An 18183-nucleotide genomic window follows, 5' to 3' on the forward strand; every position below is an offset into this window, starting at 1 on the left:
CTAAGTGATGTTACAGGCAGAAAGCCGAAGCTTCTATGCACTTGAAGCCCACACTGAAGTCAGAGCAGCTGCTTGGTTACTTCTTTCCTCATCTCATCATGTCCTGGTGGCTGGCTGAGGCTGCCTCTCCTCTCTCTGCATCCCTGTCACTCACTCACAGGGCTTGAACCTTGGTCACCCCTGTGAAGGTCGAGACGCCCAGCGGCTCCAGTCATTATAGAGATGCCACCGGTTGCTCTCTCACTGTCTGAGTTCACTTATTTGAACTATCACGAGCTTGGAGTGATTGACAGGACATGGGGATGTCCTTTGGAATAATAATAATAGGGATGGAGAGCAAAGCCTTAGAGGGGGGTCTTTCCATGTCAAAGCTTCCTGACAACCCCCCCGTCTCTGAAACATCAAAACAGGCACAGGCGCATTCCTGTACGCGCGTAACCGCTCTCACGTCTGCAGCGTGAACGCGGTTGAGGCACTCACTGGACATGAGAAGACTGGAAACTCAGTTCTTGTTAGATTTTAGATCAGTCTATGTATTTAAACATGTTTTTAAACAGCTCTCATCAAGAAGATGTCCAGTGTTCTGTCAGTTCTTCAGCTCCGACTCACAGAATCCAAATACAATTTTATTCATGACACAGACGCTAATTTCCTTTTAAGCCGGTAAATAAATCAATATGTTTATACATCACAGGATATATGATTATAATATTGTCAGCATGACACCAGCAACATGGGTAAATAAATGGATTTTGCGGATATGCTGTCTATGCTTGTTTAACTCTGTATGAGCTGTCACGTCTCAAACCATGTGGGGAAAATGATGGAACAAATTTTGTGCATGCAGGATCTGGAGATGGGATCGACTGACGGCGGGGGGAGCAAACTCCACCCAGTAGATAGGATCTCGGGCAGGCGGAGCGGAGGGCAGCTTGTGCCGAAAGGGCTCGGGCTGGTTGGTCGGGACGACTGACAAGTCCCGCAGGAAACTTCAGAGAGGCAAAGTCCAGCCTGAGCGTGAGGAAGGCAGGGTGGAAGTTAATGTGTGAGAGCGCTCTGGGCACACAATCACATGTCAATTTAAAGAAATGCTCCAAAGATGGCGGTGGTAATAGCGACGGGAGTTTCAGGTGCCTCCGGGGTGCAAAAAAGTGGCTTTGTGGAGGTTTTGGTGCGGGAGCAGTGGCACAAAGTTTTGGCCAACTTGAACGAGGAAGCGCTCACGTTAAGCTGCGAGGAGAGCGGCGTTAACGACAGCGCCGGCGACAGTGTCAACTCAAACGGCGTTACCAACGGATCTTACCTGGATAACAACAACGCCAACTCCAACAACGGCCCCCAAACTGTGCGCACCGCCTTCACGGACCTCCCGGAGCGAGTGCCCGAAGCGATCGCCAACAGAAAGCGGTGCGTCAAGGTGACCAAGCAGGAGATCGGGGGACTTGGGATCAGCATCAAAGGTGGGAAGGAGAATAAAATGCCCATCCTCATCAGTAAGATTTTCAAGGGGCTCGCAGCGGACCAGACCCAGGCTCTGTACGTCGGGGACGCCATCCTGTCCGTGAACGGCATGAACCTGCGTGACGCGACCCACGACGAGGCTGTGCAGGCGCTGAAACGGGCCGGGAAAGAGGTGACACTGGAAGGTAGGCAGGCTGGACACACCGTGTCCTGAGAGGAATGACATAGAGAAAGGGGACCCAGGGGAGGAGTAGAGTGTATGGGGCCATGGGATCCCAAACTTTTTTCACACCACAGGCATGCCTCAGTACATTTTCTGAACTCCCACGAGACGCGGTCTTATTTATGAAAGCCCACACGTGCGTGTTTGTGCTTATCTTTTAGTGAAGGGTTGTACAGCATACCTGAGGTGACAAGAGCTAGATTTCAGTTTATTCAGGGTCATTCTGTGTTTGGAAGACACATCAGAATCGTTGATGAATGTCAGCCTCATTTTTATGGAGACTAATATAACCTCAGTCAGAGACCCCCGAGGGAACCTTAACATGCATGGAAACATCAGCCTGCAGGGAGGGGAAACATGTAGGGTTTCTCAGTCCGCGGCTGCCTGTTTCCATATCATCCAGTAGGTCAGTGGTCCTCAGGACACTAAGTGTTGCACGCTTTCTATTCTACCTGCCAGTTGATTGCATTCACTCAGCGTCCCAGGTATAAATCACTCGCTGATTAGACGAACAGAATGAGAAGCAGCAGGGCTCTGAGTGTTGATGTCTGGGATTGAAAACCTCTGCTGTAGGATGTGATTTATTTTCCATTACAGAAAGGAGGTACTAGTTAATGACAGGAGCTAAGACAGAAGAGGTGATGGTATTTTTATTGCATCGGCCTGTATTATTCATATCTCAATTCATCAAGTCTGTTTTTTCATTCATTTACAAAGTCAGCTGTACGGTCTCTCCCAGGGTGAGCCACTGAGTGAAACTTTTTTCTCCATAAAAGTATTTAATTGACCGCAGAAGAAGGGAAGAGACTTAATTACGTATGTAGTGCAACTTTGGCATTAAGGCAGTTTATTCCACAGTTGTGAAACTGGGTGACTGACTGTCTCAGCAAGAGAACACTTCAGATTTCTAAGGAAAGTTATTATGCAACCAGAGGTGTCATGGGAGAATCATGCAAGGTCAAACTCATATAGTCTCTCTTCCCTACACGCTCTGCTCTAAGCAAGGCCACTCAAACAAATCCAGCTCTATATTTCCTTAAACGACTCACACACACACTCATTCATATAGACATATATGTAAAGGTGCACATGCTTACTTTTAACTCACTCACGCGAGCAGTGCAGCCAAGTTGGCATTTTGCAGTTGTTTTTAGCCAAAAGTGAAGATGAAAATTAGGCTGACACACACACACACACACACACACACACACATACACACACACACACACACACACACACACACGTGTGCAGGCACAAATAAACACACATTCACGCACCAGAAAATGTTGTACAGAAGTGCCCACATCTGAGTTTTTCATCCCTGTTTCTGTGAGGACTCTTGGGCCCAAGATAGTAAGAACAAAGTCTCTCTCTCTCTCTCTCTCTCTCTCTCTCTCTCTCTCTCTCTCTTTCTTTCTCTCTCTCTGTCTCTGTCTCTCTCTCATACACACACACACACAGTCATATACACATACATGCAAACATGGTGATGATCCTTCCCAGGGGTACACATGGGACTATACTGCAGAGGAATAAGCAGGTCCCAGCTGAAAACTTACCAAGATAAGAAAGAAGGAGAGGGGGAATGAAGCAGGCAAGGAGGAAGGGGAAGAGAGAGAGAGATGGGAAAGAGTGGAGCTGAGATGTGAATTTAAAGGGGAAAGTGCTGAGAGGGAGAGAGATAGAATGAGACTGAACAGAAGGAGAGCTAATGAGGGAGGCTAAGAGGCTGACATAAAGATGACAGCTAGGGTTAACTTAAGGGTAACAGAGAGACGGAAGTTCGCCGGAACTGCAATTTAACCGAGATGATTTGCATTTGGAAAAGCAGCGAAACATAGAGGGATGGTACAAAGTGACAAAGTGTGTTTTCAATGGGTTCCGCAGATCTTGTGGGGAAGTGAAAGGTGCTTAACATGCAACCAGGCATGTAAACTTTCATTTTAAATAAAAAGATGTGAGCAGTGATACATAAAGTCTAAAAATGAGTGATACATTCCCTTGTTTATTCCGGTGTGTAGGCTACCTTCTAAGATGAGAGAGAGATGAGAGTGTGTTACATGAGGAGGAAAGAGATCAGGAGGAAAGATCTGATTCGACTGTTAGGAGAGATAGTATGTCTCATGGGAGAGGAGTGTGCGTCAGTGTGTGTGTGTGTGTGTGTGTGTGTGTGTGTGTGTGTGTGTGTGTGTGTGTGTGTGTGTGTGCGCGTGTGTCAGGCACACTGAATTTTTGTGCATTTTGTGTGAGTTTGTGTATGGAGGAGAGCTTGTACGTGCATGTCTGTGTATTTCACTGACAGCCATTTTGGAAACTCATTAGGAAGACAGAGAACAAATTCAGCTAAAATAGGCAGCGACCGCTTACGCCTGCCAGATGCAGGCTGTAAGAGGGCAGCAGAGTGACCTGGTGGTCAAAAACCGCTCTGCAGCCAAGAGGACCACAGTTCAGGCCTCCATGTCAGAGAGCATGTGCTTTATTAAAGCGTCCCCTGAGCGAGATGTTGACTCTCTGCAGGCTCTGCTCTGTGGCTCAGCATGTAGTCTAATAAGCTAAAAGTGAATGGGGATCAGTCAGCATTCTGCAGCTGTGTCACAAAGGTCCTCAACCACATTATGTAGTTCCAGTGCAGAACTGGTTATGCACAAATAATGCATTCAATTGCTTACTGCTGCTGTGCTTGGAGCATTGACTAATCAGGTCATCTTTAATTATGCACTTCACAATAAAAAGGCCACACTTGGACGCTCACTGTGTGTTTGGGGAAGGCATGTAGGCATGTCATAGCAGGAAAAGCGCAGATGCAAATAATAAAAGTAATTATTGGCTGAATTCCATTTAGCTGCTTCAGTTTCAGGGTTCTGGTATCATGCATGCTGGTTCACTGTCATGAATAATGGTGACATGTGAATGCAACAGAGCCATCGTTGATGCTGTTAGCAACACCTGTTTTTTTGTAAGCATGACAAGCCAAATGTCCACTGTGAAAAAAGGAGAGGAGGAGGTTATGTGACAAATTGTCAGCGCAACCCGGTCCTGCAGCACAACAGCGCCAGGTCATGCAGAACTGCTGTTGTCTAAGTACCTCAGTGTGCTTCAAACAAAGTGCTTGCTGAATTGTCTAACAGTGTCTGAACACCCTCTCCTCACATATTCTGAGAGGGGCTGCGTCCGATGAGTTTGCATCATGCGGCATTCACAGCTGACATTTGATTTAGTACAGTAGGAAAAGCAAAAGTTGTTACTAATAAGAGTAATGATGATGTTCTAATCAAGTGTCCCAGTAAGACATGACAGTGAACCAGCATGCTCAATACCAGGGCCCTGAATGTGCAGCAGCCAAAAGGAGCTCGGCCATCATTAATCAGCTTTCACTGAGACAAACCAAAATGTCTCCAGTGAAAAACGCCTAATGGCCAGGTTTTCTCTCAAGCTTTCCTTTTCATTCTACACACAACTTCTTGCTTTTTGTGTGTACTGCTGAGAGCAACATGAACACCTCTGAGGAGAAACTCTCCAAAAGTGTGTGTTGTTGCTGTACAATTCCATTCATAAAGACACGCCAAAGACACAGCTTTGAGATGCCTTGGATGGATACACCAGGAGACCTCTTTACCTGCCAGTGGTAAACAACTTCATAAGTCCCTGAAGCAGGAATGAGAGGACTTTACAGGTGCAGGCCTGGCTGCAAGAGACGATCACAAAAGGATAACTGCCATTAATGTTCACAGCTGTCCCGGTTCCGTCCCTGTTGTGCTGTTTTGTTTTCCTCCTATTGTTTTCATTTTTGCATTGCATCAGTATGCAATGATGATTGAAAATCCAGTCCAGCCACGGAGGCTCTGAGGATATTTTCCCCTAAGCATAAAGAGCAATTTGGTTAGGATAAAAAGAGATGAGAACAAGTCCCCTGGAGAATTGCATAGTTCAATCCACTCATGTTTAAGAATATAACTAAATAGTCTGACGTAAAAATTTAGATTGCAAAAATTTACAGCCGGGTAGATGTTTAGATTAAAATTACCTCACACAAGGACAGGTCAGATTATGCTAACTATCTATATTCAGGATGCAAAATTAGCTTTTTTGTCCACTGGCCAAATGGCTAGTGAATGTTCAGAGTTTACCAGCCTGTTGATAAGATAACCATTGCTTGTGGCTGGGGAGCGAAGCAAATCTACCTGCCACTTGCATATTTTACCAGCATTTGACTGGTGGCTGGTTTGAGCCCTGCCTTTGTGATCATTCGTCAAGTGAAGTTGAGGCTGAAGGAAGCATTCCCAAGATCGGTATGTTGCTAAGAGGCTAAATTGATTTTCACTGACCTCAGAGTTGTACAGGTTGCCTTGGTAACCTGTGCTGTTGAGAATACATGATACATGTCCGATTCCAAAAAACACAAATACAACAGAATGTGGTAGTTTGCTAATCCTTTTTTGACATATACTCAATTGAAAACAGTACAAAGACATTATGTTCAATGTTTTACCTCATCAAATTCACTGATTTTTGTCAATATATGCTTATTCTGAATTTGATGTCAGCAACCATCAGAAAGCGTCCAAAAACACCTGTTTGGAACATTCCACAGGTAAACAGGTTCATTGGTAACAGGTGAGAGTATCATGATTGGGTATGAAAGGAGCATCCTGGAAAGGCTCAGTTGTTCACAAGCAGGGATGGAGCGAGGTTCACCACTTTGTGAATGCATGATCGTATAAAGGATATTAGTACATGAGCTCAGAAACACTTTGTGAAACCAATCGGTAAACACAGTATGTGTGCAAATGTTATGATACATGAAGTAATGTGCCATGTACTGACAGGTGAAGCACAACCCTAGAGTTGATGGAATTGACACTTTATAGCACATGTGCACTTTACAATGTAGCAGTGGCAGAGTTACATTCATATTCTTTTAACAATGCGCCCTTGATTTTGGACAGAGATAGACAGAAGCAGGCTCATTTCTAACTTTTGCAGGCAGATTTTATTAGCTGTAGATAGCAAATTATGCTGAGGTTGCCTAGAGCAATGCCCATTAATTTGATTGACAGAGGCAGCGCAGTTTCAAACAAGAGAACCAATCCAAAACAACACTCAAAATTTGAGCACATGCTCACTGCCCAATGAATGGAGCCTGTCTCGACGTAGAGCGAGGTCCTTGGAAGCCATCCTACCCTGTTGAACTCAAATTTGTCCAGTGGCTTTGCTGACGGCTCTGCATTGTCTGGAACTATTCCAGATGAAGGCGTTCCTGTGTGGTGAAAAGCTGCAAAACAACAGAATGAAATGAACTGTGATTGAATTTAATATTTTTTCTCAGTAACAGATTGCAATTACATGTACTTCAGAATTTAATTATGTAACATCATTACATGTAAGTCATCACTCCCTAACACTGAACCTCAAGTACATCTCATGTGGAGAAATCCAAAGGCACAGTTGCTGAGCTCCATTATGATTAGACTCTGTCTGGGTGAGGCGTTCAGCAGACGCTCAGTATGTGTCACCTGGAGGACAGTATATTCAAATAATAGAGATAGTTTTGGTCAGAATGGATTAAAATGATGGGAAATGTTAGGAGGAAATGCTCCAGGCTGAAACTGTCACCAATAGAAACACACCAGGTGTATCTCAGCGCATGCACACAGCGTCAGACGGCATGAAGTCAAGTGCAAAAAGCTTGAACATGAAAGAAGAGGAAATCAAAAACTAAGAGTCAGAATACAATGAAGAACATCTGCCACACTTCAGCAGGCAGGAAATGAGTCAGTGTCCTGTAAGCTCTTCTGTTGATCCCTTAACAAGCCGTACCTGTCATCACTAGACATCTGGATGTGTATGAGTGTGTGTATGTGCTGCTGTCAGCGGGATGATGCAGAGTGTGTGAGTGTGTGTGTGTGTCTGTCAGCATGTGCCTACTTGTGTATATGCACGTGTGTCATCAAGTTCAGTCTGCAGTGTAGTGCAGGCGAGACTGATGCTATAGTGTGTGTGTGTGTGTGTGTGTGTGTGTGTGTGTGTGTGTGTGTGTGTGTGTGAGAGAGAGAGAGAGAGAGAGAGAGAGAGAGAGAGAGAGAGAGAGAGAGAGAGAGAGAGAGAGAGAGAGAGAGAGAGAGAGAGAGAGAGAGAGAGAGAGAGAGAGAGAGAGAGAGAGAGAGAGAGAGAGAGAGAGAGTCGATGTGTCTACCAGCTGACTGTTTATGTCATTAGGGGAACTATCATCTCCTCCGCTACTGTTTGTGGAGTCTGACTCAGAGCGGATGATGGTGATGATAATAACAACAACAGTGGTGTTGCAGTAGTGACTGTTGTGGCGAAGATAATAGATTGAATCATTCATTCCTCTCCTCTGTGAATGTTTATACCGCCAAAACAAAAGCAGACACTCATCTGTTATTCCTGTTTTGTTTGAAGAAGACAAAAAAAATCCTTTCCCCTCCAGGTGTAATCATTGTGTTTGCTTTGTCCTCTTACGGTCATCGTAAGACTGAGCTTTTCCACATTGGTTAATTGCTTCATGTTAATGCTTAAATTGAGAATTTGAAAAGGATTTAACAGGGTGACCAAACATGACCCATAATAATAAGCATGTTAGACTATTCGCTGACTGTGCCGCTGCAGATGAGTCAGCTGCCATCTGCTCACACTTTCTGTGGTTGTGGTTTTGAGTGAGGACGGTGGTTTGTGTTGCCATTCATGGAAATAATGGAACATGTAGCACACAGTTCTGTGGTGTAAAGGCTGATGATACTGGAGATAATGTGCTCTACATGTCACTTTTTCCACTTTTTTTTTAAAGCAGAGTAAGTTACTGTAAGCTAACATCCTTTTGTCATTAGGAAACATTGAGCAACTGATAGATTTGTGTCTGTTTTAAATATGGATGCGGGGGACAGCAGAATATCTGTAAAATGTTGGTTATGAGGATTATGCACTTACTTTTTTTGATGACATGTCCAGTAGCTCTTAGTACTACACTAGTTAGCCATTAGCTAATCCCTGCCCCCTTAGCTACTATTATGCCTGTTAAGCTTTTCTGTTTCACATATGTGTATATCCTTTTTACAGTGATAATATTGGCATTTTTTGGTTCGATATTCATGATAATTTTTAAACGATACATCCCTGGTTTCTGACAGAAGTAGAATTATTATTTTTCTTAAATCTGCTGGTCCCAAAATGGTGTGTCTCTTCAATCCAATGTCACCAGCAGCATGTTGAAATGATATATTAAAAACCGAAAGTGTCTTGAAGTTCTTCTAATATTACATGTTAGCAAACACCTTCATCAGATCAATGTTTTCTGTCTTACACATTCTTCTTTGCTTGCTAGAAGTTGCTTGCCGAGAGTTAGTAACTGTTTGACATCAAGTTCAAAGTTCACTGTCAATGAGTAATTTTACCCACGCACATTTCATATTCCTTTGATGAAATGGACCCCTGTCTTCGTTACTGTTTATTGTTCAGTTAAGGCGATATTTGAAATCTCTAAGATTGGTCTAAATTTTACAAAAAGATGCCTTGAGGCTGGATTTGTAAAGGGCTTTTGTGCTTCTGTAGTATCCAACTACCAGCTCAGAGCCTTGAAGAAGGAAAAGCCTTCATTCTGCTATCAGAGGACCCTTTTTCCCTTCTTTTTTACCTCTTTGCCCTGGTCTGTTCTCTTTCCAGCTTCTGCCAGTGTTACACCTTCTACTCTCTCTCCCACAGGCTTAATGAGAGGGTTTCTTTTTTCCTGTGGTACATTTTCTCACCAAATAAAACTCCCCATCTGAAGCATATGGTAGAAAGTCCAATGGCTTCAGACCTCATTAAATACTGTTAAGGACCATTAAGTGAAACACACACAATGAGATAGATATAGTAATTACACCTGATGTTATAGAGCAGAGTGTGTGTCTGTGTACTCGTATTTGCTACATAGTGAGGAACGCAACAAGTTTTTAACTAACAGAGTGGGGACATTTTTGGAAAGAGAGGACATTCTGGTCCGTCCTCATAACTTCAAAGGACTGTTTGAGGGTCAGATTAGCATTAGGTTTTGGTGCATTTAGTCATGATGGTTAAGGTTAGGGTAAGGGGCTAGGCAATGCATGTTAGTGAGTACTGTATCCTCACAATGATATCAGCAAAATTGTGTGTGCGTGTGCAAGGGTTGCTGCACAAACACACATGCTGAGGAATTTGACTGAACAAGTGTGTGTGTGGGCATTGTGATTGTCACAACTGTTGTCCGAGGACTCTTGACTCCACAAAACAAGATGTAATACTTCTGAAGTGAATTGCCTAATTGTGGAAAATGTGAAAGTGAATGGCGTTGAGTACAGTTAGAATATCATCAGTGGAAGTGAATGGCACTTTCAGTGTTGAGTTGAACAGCTGGTCTTTGGTGACACTTTGCCATTCAGACATCTGCATCGCGACTAATGTCAGACCAAGTTTCTGTTTCTGGATGAAGTGGAGAGTATCAGTCACAATGAGAAAGATTTAGCTGCGCCTGTATTTGAATGCTCCCACTCGTCTCAAGCACAAGGTGGAAAAATGGGAAATAAAATCAGACAGATGGTGGAGGGCAGCCCCTCATTTGGATCCTTTGGTTTGACTTATGCAACAGCAAACCAGCTGCTTTCGAATGAAGGCTCAAGTTCTTATCGTGCTATTGAGGTTATTATGCGGAGTTGGACGTGTAATGGAATAGAAACACGACCCAGGGGAATCCACACACATTTACACACTTCCTGCGTAACGATCACATGGACTCCACCCCATTTATTTTCCCCGCCGCTGGAAACACTTACAGCTCTATTTCTGGGCACAGTAACGCGGGTCAATGAGTTTACATTCCCTCCTTCAGACCCTCTTCGTAAATGTTAACAGAGAACAAATCACCCACTAAATATTATATTTGCCTAATAGCTGTATTTGATTGTTTTTCAATTAAGTCGGTTTGAAAAGTGCACTGTAAATTTATAACCCAAGACTTGGAGGAAACATGGGGAATTACCTGTCTGGCCACATAATTGTAGAATCATTTGAAATTCATGGTGTTCAAACTGCTGCATTCCTAGCACTTGCAACCAATGGTCATTTTCCCAGAGAGTTTTGATTTACAGTAATATGAAGCACAGAAAAGCAGAAAAACCTCACATTGTAAACTGTGAAAGCAGAGAGTTTTAGGCATTTTTGCTTGATAAATTACTTAAACAACTAATCAGTTTGAGAAATTGTCATTAAACTGTCACACGCTGTATCACAGTATTGTAAGCAAAGCCTGGTAAAGTCTAAAGACAGATTTATGGTTGATGCAAGAGGTTAATGGGAGTCCAGGGGAGTCGTAGGTTTTGATTTATAATTCAGTGTCAGGCTTCGCCCACTAAACCAATGTGTTGTCCTGATAAGGTTGTACCATGCTTTAATTATACCCCCAATAATAACTGTGTTTATATCCTTTCATTAACTTTGTGATACTGAATGATAGTTGGAAAGTCCAACTTAGCACACACACATTTTGTGGACCTAAGGTATTTCCTTTACAGCTTCATCATGCTTTGAAGCACAGAATTTGAGGCAGACTGTGTGTTTGTGTGTATCTTTGTACTTGCATAAGTCTGTGTCAAATTTTAAAACCGTGCAGTTTTTTTCCTTTCCAAATTTAAATCCGACATCTTTTTAGTCCATTGAATCCACTTGTGCTGCAGCCTGTTGTGATGCATTTTAACAAACAGATCGGCTCTTTCTCAGTCCTTTAATCTGATCTGACTGTGTGGGTTATTCTGCTGTGCAGTTGGATCACGTCGTCACCACAGGTCCGTTGAGGACACTCTCGCATCACCCCCGTCTTCTCCTCTGTGTTATGTGTCAGCCTGTCATCTCTCCTCTACAGGTTGGCGGTTAGGCTTGTTACACAGTTTCATACGGGTCTATAGTGCTTCTCCCAAGAATAGTTCACAGGCTGGATTACAAATGCCACCAGCCATATGCCAATTATACGCGGCGTACAGTGGGATATGCCAATTAAACATCCAGCACGTACCAACGATTCAGAACATTCAGGACATAGAGCGCGTACTGAGCACCCACTTTATCTCTGCCCTGTCTGTCTGTCTTTCTCTGAAACATATGTCCTGTCTTCTCTTTTCTTCTCCCCTTCTCAAAAGTAAAAACATGAGGAGTTAAAAACGGTTATCAAGCCTCCAGTGATTCAGAGTTTGACATTTACAAGTGTTTCCTTTCTGCTTCCTGTCCTATCTGGAAATATTGGAGGCTGTGTGCGTCGGTTCAGTGTTTTCAGGACCGTAACTCTCTTGATACTGCCTGCCTGTAACAGCGGAGCAAGGTGTGATTCATCAGCGCAGTTTAGAGCATGGAAGGCGTATGTTTTAAGAAATTAATTGAGAAGGAGAAGTCATCTGAGTCTGTTTTGGCTATAGGCATTCTGACATTTGCTGTTATTGTTTCAAATTGACAGCAGAGAGCTCATTGTGGTAGGAAGACAAAAGGTAATCAGCCGATCAGCTGAGCTTCCTGCTGTCTGTGCGACAAACATGAACTCCTGTATTTGCCTACACTTCAATGATAGAATAACATTTTAACATGTAACTTATTGACATATGTCTGCTTTAAAATCCATTCACCCTGTCGTGCAGCTCTGAACCAGTGGACCATAGAAAGATACAGTTATTGAACAGACTGACAGTCATAACTTTTGTTACTAAAGACAAAACTATCAAAACGAAAAGTTTCCAGACCACCCACGCACCTTTGTGGGCCTTTGTGCCAGAGCTGAAGCATCATTAATGCACCGAGAAATTGCTGAGAATTACCTTTCTATCTGCTGCCCCATGACTTACTAAGTCTACTTACCGAATAGGTCGGCGGTATCATAATTAAATAGTTTCTGTTTCTGCTGTGTGTGTAAACATCTGTGGCATCCCCACATCCTTCCTTTGACCTGTTATGGAGACAGACTACTGTACCTTCAAAAGAGTGAAACAACTGCAAAGTACCGTTTGTTTATTGCTTCTGAAAAGCTCCCAATATGAGCTATCCATCAAAACATGGCTCCACGGTCAGACATACAGTAGATCCTACTTGGGTTTTAATAGGCCTCTGTGTTAAATGATGTCAAAACAATGCTAATGCCAAGAGACTTCAGTGTTCAGTGCAGTTGGCCTCGATGCACTTTAAGTTCTATGACTGCGATTTTAGAAATGTAAGTATGAATACATAATCAAGCATATATTTTCCTTGTTTGCAAAAAAGTATTCCGTCCATTAAGCATTTAATAAAACAAGGTCTACAGCATACAGTTCAGAGTAAATACTAGGAAATGATTTGCAGATTTGTGTGTGCCGCTTACCCAAATATTAAACCAGAAGCTGCCTCAGGGATCTACTGAGGGAAGGATTTTACACACCCATAACTATGGGACGTTTAGTTTTCCACTTAATGTGCAGAAATTAACCTCCCACCCTGACCAAAAATATCCCCAGAACATTTAAATCTCCAAGTGTGCTACTGCATGTCCCAGTTCAACCTCCTTTACCGTGTCTTACTGGAAATCTGTCTCTTCCTTCTCTGCCCAGTGAAGTACATGCGCGAAGCCACACCGTATGTCAAGAAGGGCTCCCCCGTGTCAGAGATCGGCTGGGAAACCCCGCCTCCGGAGTCCCCCCGCCTCGGCAGCCCTCCCATCAGCTCATTATCTGACCCTCTGAGCCCTCCTACCCAGCCGTCCCTGTCTCTGCAGGGCGACAGGAGGTGCATACCACTGAAGATGTGTTATGTAACCCGAGCCATGACCACGCCAGACCCAGAGAACAGGTAAGTGACACAGATGTACACAAACGCACACACACAACACACACACACACACACACACACACACACACACACACACACACACACACATACCATACAAAATACCTTTATCCTCATTCTTGAGCAGAAGGCAGTTCTCTGGATATGTTGCCATGCTTCTGTGGTGCTTACTGCTATTTTATTTGCAGACTAATGATGAGCTCATTGATTAATTGACATACTTCAGTCAGCCAACTCACATTCTTTGAAAACTCAAGTTTTCAAAGATTTACATCTTCAGAAGGAAGAATATGGGCTTGGGGCACAGGTTGTCGGATTTGGTATTTTTATGGGATTTAAAGACAATAGAAAATAGAAAAGAAAATATAGAATATTGCCGGCCTTATCCTTTTAAGTAAACCTGAAATTGAAATGAATTTTCCCAAAGAAACTAGTATTTATCCAAGCACAGTGTTGAAATAACATAAATGAAAGGTAATGTCTAGCGGGAATTGCTGACATTAGCAAGGTAGGCTAACTAGCATCAGCTTCAATGGGAATCCAAATTTAACAGTATGATGGGATCTTTCCAAATGTTAAATGCTGCACAGGGACAAACATAGCCAGCCCTCTGTGGACTTATTGTACTCTCTGAAAATTCATCGATATACTTAGGTTGCAGGGTTACAACATGGCTCCGTCTGTGACACACCACGGCGTGTCTTCTTGCAACACCGAGTGTCAGATTCCAGGCGTCCTCTGCCTAGAGCCTTGTAGCCTAAGCACAGTCTGCACAAATATGTCCAAAAACTGTTTTATGCTCTTAAAAAACGCAAGACTATGCACAACAGCGTTGTAATTCATATTACCTTACACACAAAAGTGAGTGTTCTCATTTCAGTTTGACTTCAAGTACGTAGAGAAGGGAGCATTGGCTGTGGTAGCAGGCAGAAAAGTTTGAGTGTAGTGAACTCGAGTTGAGCGGCCAAACTAGCTGACAGGCTTTGCTTCAATGGCGTCACTGGCGAATGCTTCAAAGTTCAACACTGAAACAAGCAAAAACTTTAATTAACCAAAGGTTAACCAATTCTTCTGTGATCCTCAGCTCAACGCTGTGAAAGCGAGCGTGGCTTGTGTCTGCGGCCTTTTTCTGCTATCCTGAAGGGATTACCCAATAGTGTTGTTTCATCATTTTTTAGGCCATTTTCAGTTTTTCTTAAAGACAGGCGTTTGAAGTCACACACAGATAACTCTCAGTCAGCGGGGGGCGGTCTGTTAGGAGGTGCTGTCAAGTTAATTGGTTGGTAATATGACAATGGCCCAATCAAACAGCATGGGGGCAAAAAGCGATTTACTGTTTCAACTTTTTCGGTGTCACCGTCTGTGAATGTGTGCTCTCTGTCCCAGTTGTCTCCCCCCTGTGATTCTCTCTCACCATGTTGTTTTCCTTCTCACTTCTCTTTTTTTTGCCTCTCTTCCCCCTGTCTAGTGTTTGTGTTTTCCTGCCCCTTTTATCTTCCGTTGTCCTCTGTCTTTCCTTTCTTTCTTTCATGAACTCTCTCTCTCTCCATTCCCAGCTTTCTCTGTTATCCACCTCTCTATGTCTGAGTCAAATCTCCTTCCTACTGGCTGCCATTATGGTCTCCCTCTTGTTTTATCTCTTTTTTTTCTCCCACTACAACTTTCAGTGCTTTTCCAGCGTTCTGTCCCTCCATCCATGTGTGTCCCCCTCTGCATATTTATGATTTTAGAAGTGTGAGATAGTTGAACCTCACTAAACTTCAAAGCTTCAGACGATGGAGGCAACATCAAAGTTAAGTGGTAACAGTAAGCGGTGACTTCAAAGTTCCTCTGTCTGTATAGATGTTGTTAGCTGGCTCAACACTGGAACTGTAAAATGTAACATGCACAAACAATCACTACAGCAAACACTTGTCAACAAATGAAAAATAAGAACATCAGCCATGGACAGAACAGAGCAGATGGTTCTCTGTTGGCTGGCTCTTCTGTATGATAAAACTTTTATTTCCCACAAAATAAAAAGAAAAAAAAAAAAGGAAAAAATTCAAACAAGTGCGTTATGTATTGATCATTTTTTAAGAAAGCGTCTTTTTGGCCAGCTACTAGCAGGATCTGAGGGTGTGATCGCATAGATGTACTGTAACGTCACTGCTTTGGACTTGTCTTCATCAGAAATGTGATGAACAAGTGTGAGTCACAAGCATGGCCCAGTTCACCTGTTGGGGCACCCCCGGGCAAAAACCTGCCTTCTTAAGCCCCCTCCCTCCCTCTCTGTGTGAAATGAAACTGTATTCCTCTGCTGGAGTGTATGACCTCAGGCTTGTTGTGGGATTATTTAATACCAAGTAATTGGGGATGTTGGCACCATCTCATCTGAAATAATGAAGGTCTTAAAGGAACAGTTTTCTATTTTAGCAAATTGGCTTATTTGCTTGCTTGCAGAGAATTCGATACGGGAATGGAAATGATTTGTCTGTGTCTGGAGCTGGGAGTAATTAGCCTAGCTTAGCATAAAGACTAGAAACAAGGGGAAACTGCTAGCGTGGCTCTGAATCTGACAGCAAGCACCTTTTACAGTCGGACTGTTTCTTCAAAGCTACATTTTGACAAACTTGAAGACAGGATGTCACCATCAGGTGATAAAGAAGGGCCCCCCTCAAGGCCCTCATCTTATCAGTTGACATTGTGCTTTCATGCTACATGTTTCCAAGAAATGGTGCTATCCCATCCACCAGTCTAGCAGTCCTCAGAGTGAACAATGCGTCCATCAAGTTCCCTGGTCTTTAAATGCCTCCTCCTGATGATGGCTTCTTCTCCCCAATACATCTTCACTTGAAAAATCCCTGAAAGCCTTGTGTTGGAAAGAGCTTGTAGAAAGTGGTCTGAAAGCTTTTATCCATTCAAACTTTTGCAGACATAAGTGAGGACATAGTTGAACAAAATGCTGTGGTTGGCCTGTTGATACGAATTTGTGTAGCAAAACTTTTCGGTAAATTTGAACATGTGTAGATTTTACCTTAAAACAGGAATTTGATGATAAATTTCAAAATTCCCAAACACTCTTTGGTGAAACTTTCCTTTGCGGTGTCATGAATGTTGGTTAAAGTGTTTAGTTAAGAGCACAGTAGAGTTGAACATTCACTTTATTGGCTTTAACTTTGACTTTATTGGTCAGCCAGTTATACAAGGATTTGGGGTCAATATCTCATCGAGTGACAAAGTGAGTTTTTGTTTTACACAGATAAGACAGTGTTTTGTGGTTTGATAGAGCTGGAGGGCAGATTCACAGGCACAGATAAAATCCTCAGCCAAATTTGCCTTGACCAGCATGTTTTTTTATGACATTCTTTCCTTATCCTCACAGCCAGGACAAACTCCCTGTTGACTCACCAGTAATTGTTGAGTAAATGTTTAAATTGGAGGACGACCAAGTTGAAATGGTTTATGCTTAATCCATGAAACTCATTTATAGTGGAAAGTTGAATACTCATCATCAAGGTGTTCAAGGTGCATCAGTTAAAGATTGCATCGAAAGGCTGAACCAACCCTCTATTTTTCTTATTTTGAATCCAAAGCTGAAAAGGTTTAAGAGGCTTTATGTTAAGTGACAGGGAAATCTGGCTTATCTTTTTTTTTTTTTTTTTTTTTACCAGACTGAGTGCAATGTTGCATCCCTCTGAGGGTTTCTCTCCTCATTTCAGCAGATGTTGTTTAAACTGTGTGTAAGCCTTAGAGAACAGACAGGAGAGGGGGATATGAGGAAGGGCGTGGCTCGTACAGTGATGAGAAGAGATGATAAAAGACAAGGAGAGAGAAGTGAGGGAGTCGAGTAAGGAGAGGAAAAACTTGATTTATCTTTATTTTAACACGTTTTCCCCACCTCACTACAACATACACACTGTTTGAGGACAGAAAGTCTAGCTTTTTGTGACATTGGTGATTAAATAAGAAAATTACCGGATTACACTCTGATCATCTACAGTGTGGATTAAAATGCTATGAGAGGGTGTGGAGATATTAGATAAGAGGCTGTGAGGTGGGGGAGAAAAAGGAAAGAAATTGAGAAAGAACGGGACATGCACAGATGAGGCAAAGATAAGGAAAAGCAGACGAGAGATATGCAAAGAGGCGAGAGGAGAAAAGGAATTAGCACCTAAAATGGATGAGATCTACCTCTTCTTTCCTTTCGCTATTAATCTGTGTCATTACTGAGGCAACATATTTGAAAAACCTGTGGTGTGAATGGGTGAGACTGGGATTTCCACAGAAAACATGCACAGCGGTGTGAAAGGAGGACATGACTCCTGGCAGAAGCAGCATGGTTTCTCACAGTGTGACAGTTTCTACAGTACCTCAGTTTAACCTTGACAAGTTTCTAAAAGGATATAAAGACTTACACTCTCCAGATCTCAACTTTCTCCCACAGAGGTCAGCATGCATATTATGATATAATAACCCGCCTTGTAACTGGAATATAACCTCCTGCTTTGGTATCTTTTGCTGTAACGTGTACTGCACCTCTTCAGTTGTCTCCGGCATAATTGGATTAATGTGGAGCACTTGTTTGTATTCCACTTTGTGGCCCTGCGACTGTGATCCAAGATTTACACACTGTGAAGTAATAATGATTTAGGACATAATGTAGAAACATGACAGCATGAGACTTGGACCTT

The 18183-nt window shown here is 42.9% G+C and overlaps 1 protein-coding gene across 1 annotated transcript in view; it reads left to right on the forward strand.

Moving 5' to 3' along the window:
• Positions 1-901: 901 nt before the first annotated feature.
• The window catches only part of sntb1 (syntrophin, basic 1), a 38649-nt gene continuing 21367 nt past the window's right edge, over positions 902-18183 (forward strand). Inside the window, exons 1-2 of the mRNA XM_070967237.1 lie at positions 902-1646; positions 13276-13513. Coding sequence (XP_070823338.1) covers positions 1100-1646; positions 13276-13513 — 785 coding nt within the window. The 5' untranslated portion in view covers positions 902-1099. The remainder of the gene's footprint in view (positions 1647-13275; positions 13514-18183) is intronic.

Source organism: Chaetodon trifascialis, chromosome 7, assembly GCF_039877785.1.
Source record: "Chaetodon trifascialis isolate fChaTrf1 chromosome 7, fChaTrf1.hap1, whole genome shotgun sequence".
Classification (NCBI taxonomy): Eukaryota; Metazoa; Chordata; class Actinopteri; order Chaetodontiformes; family Chaetodontidae; genus Chaetodon; species Chaetodon trifascialis.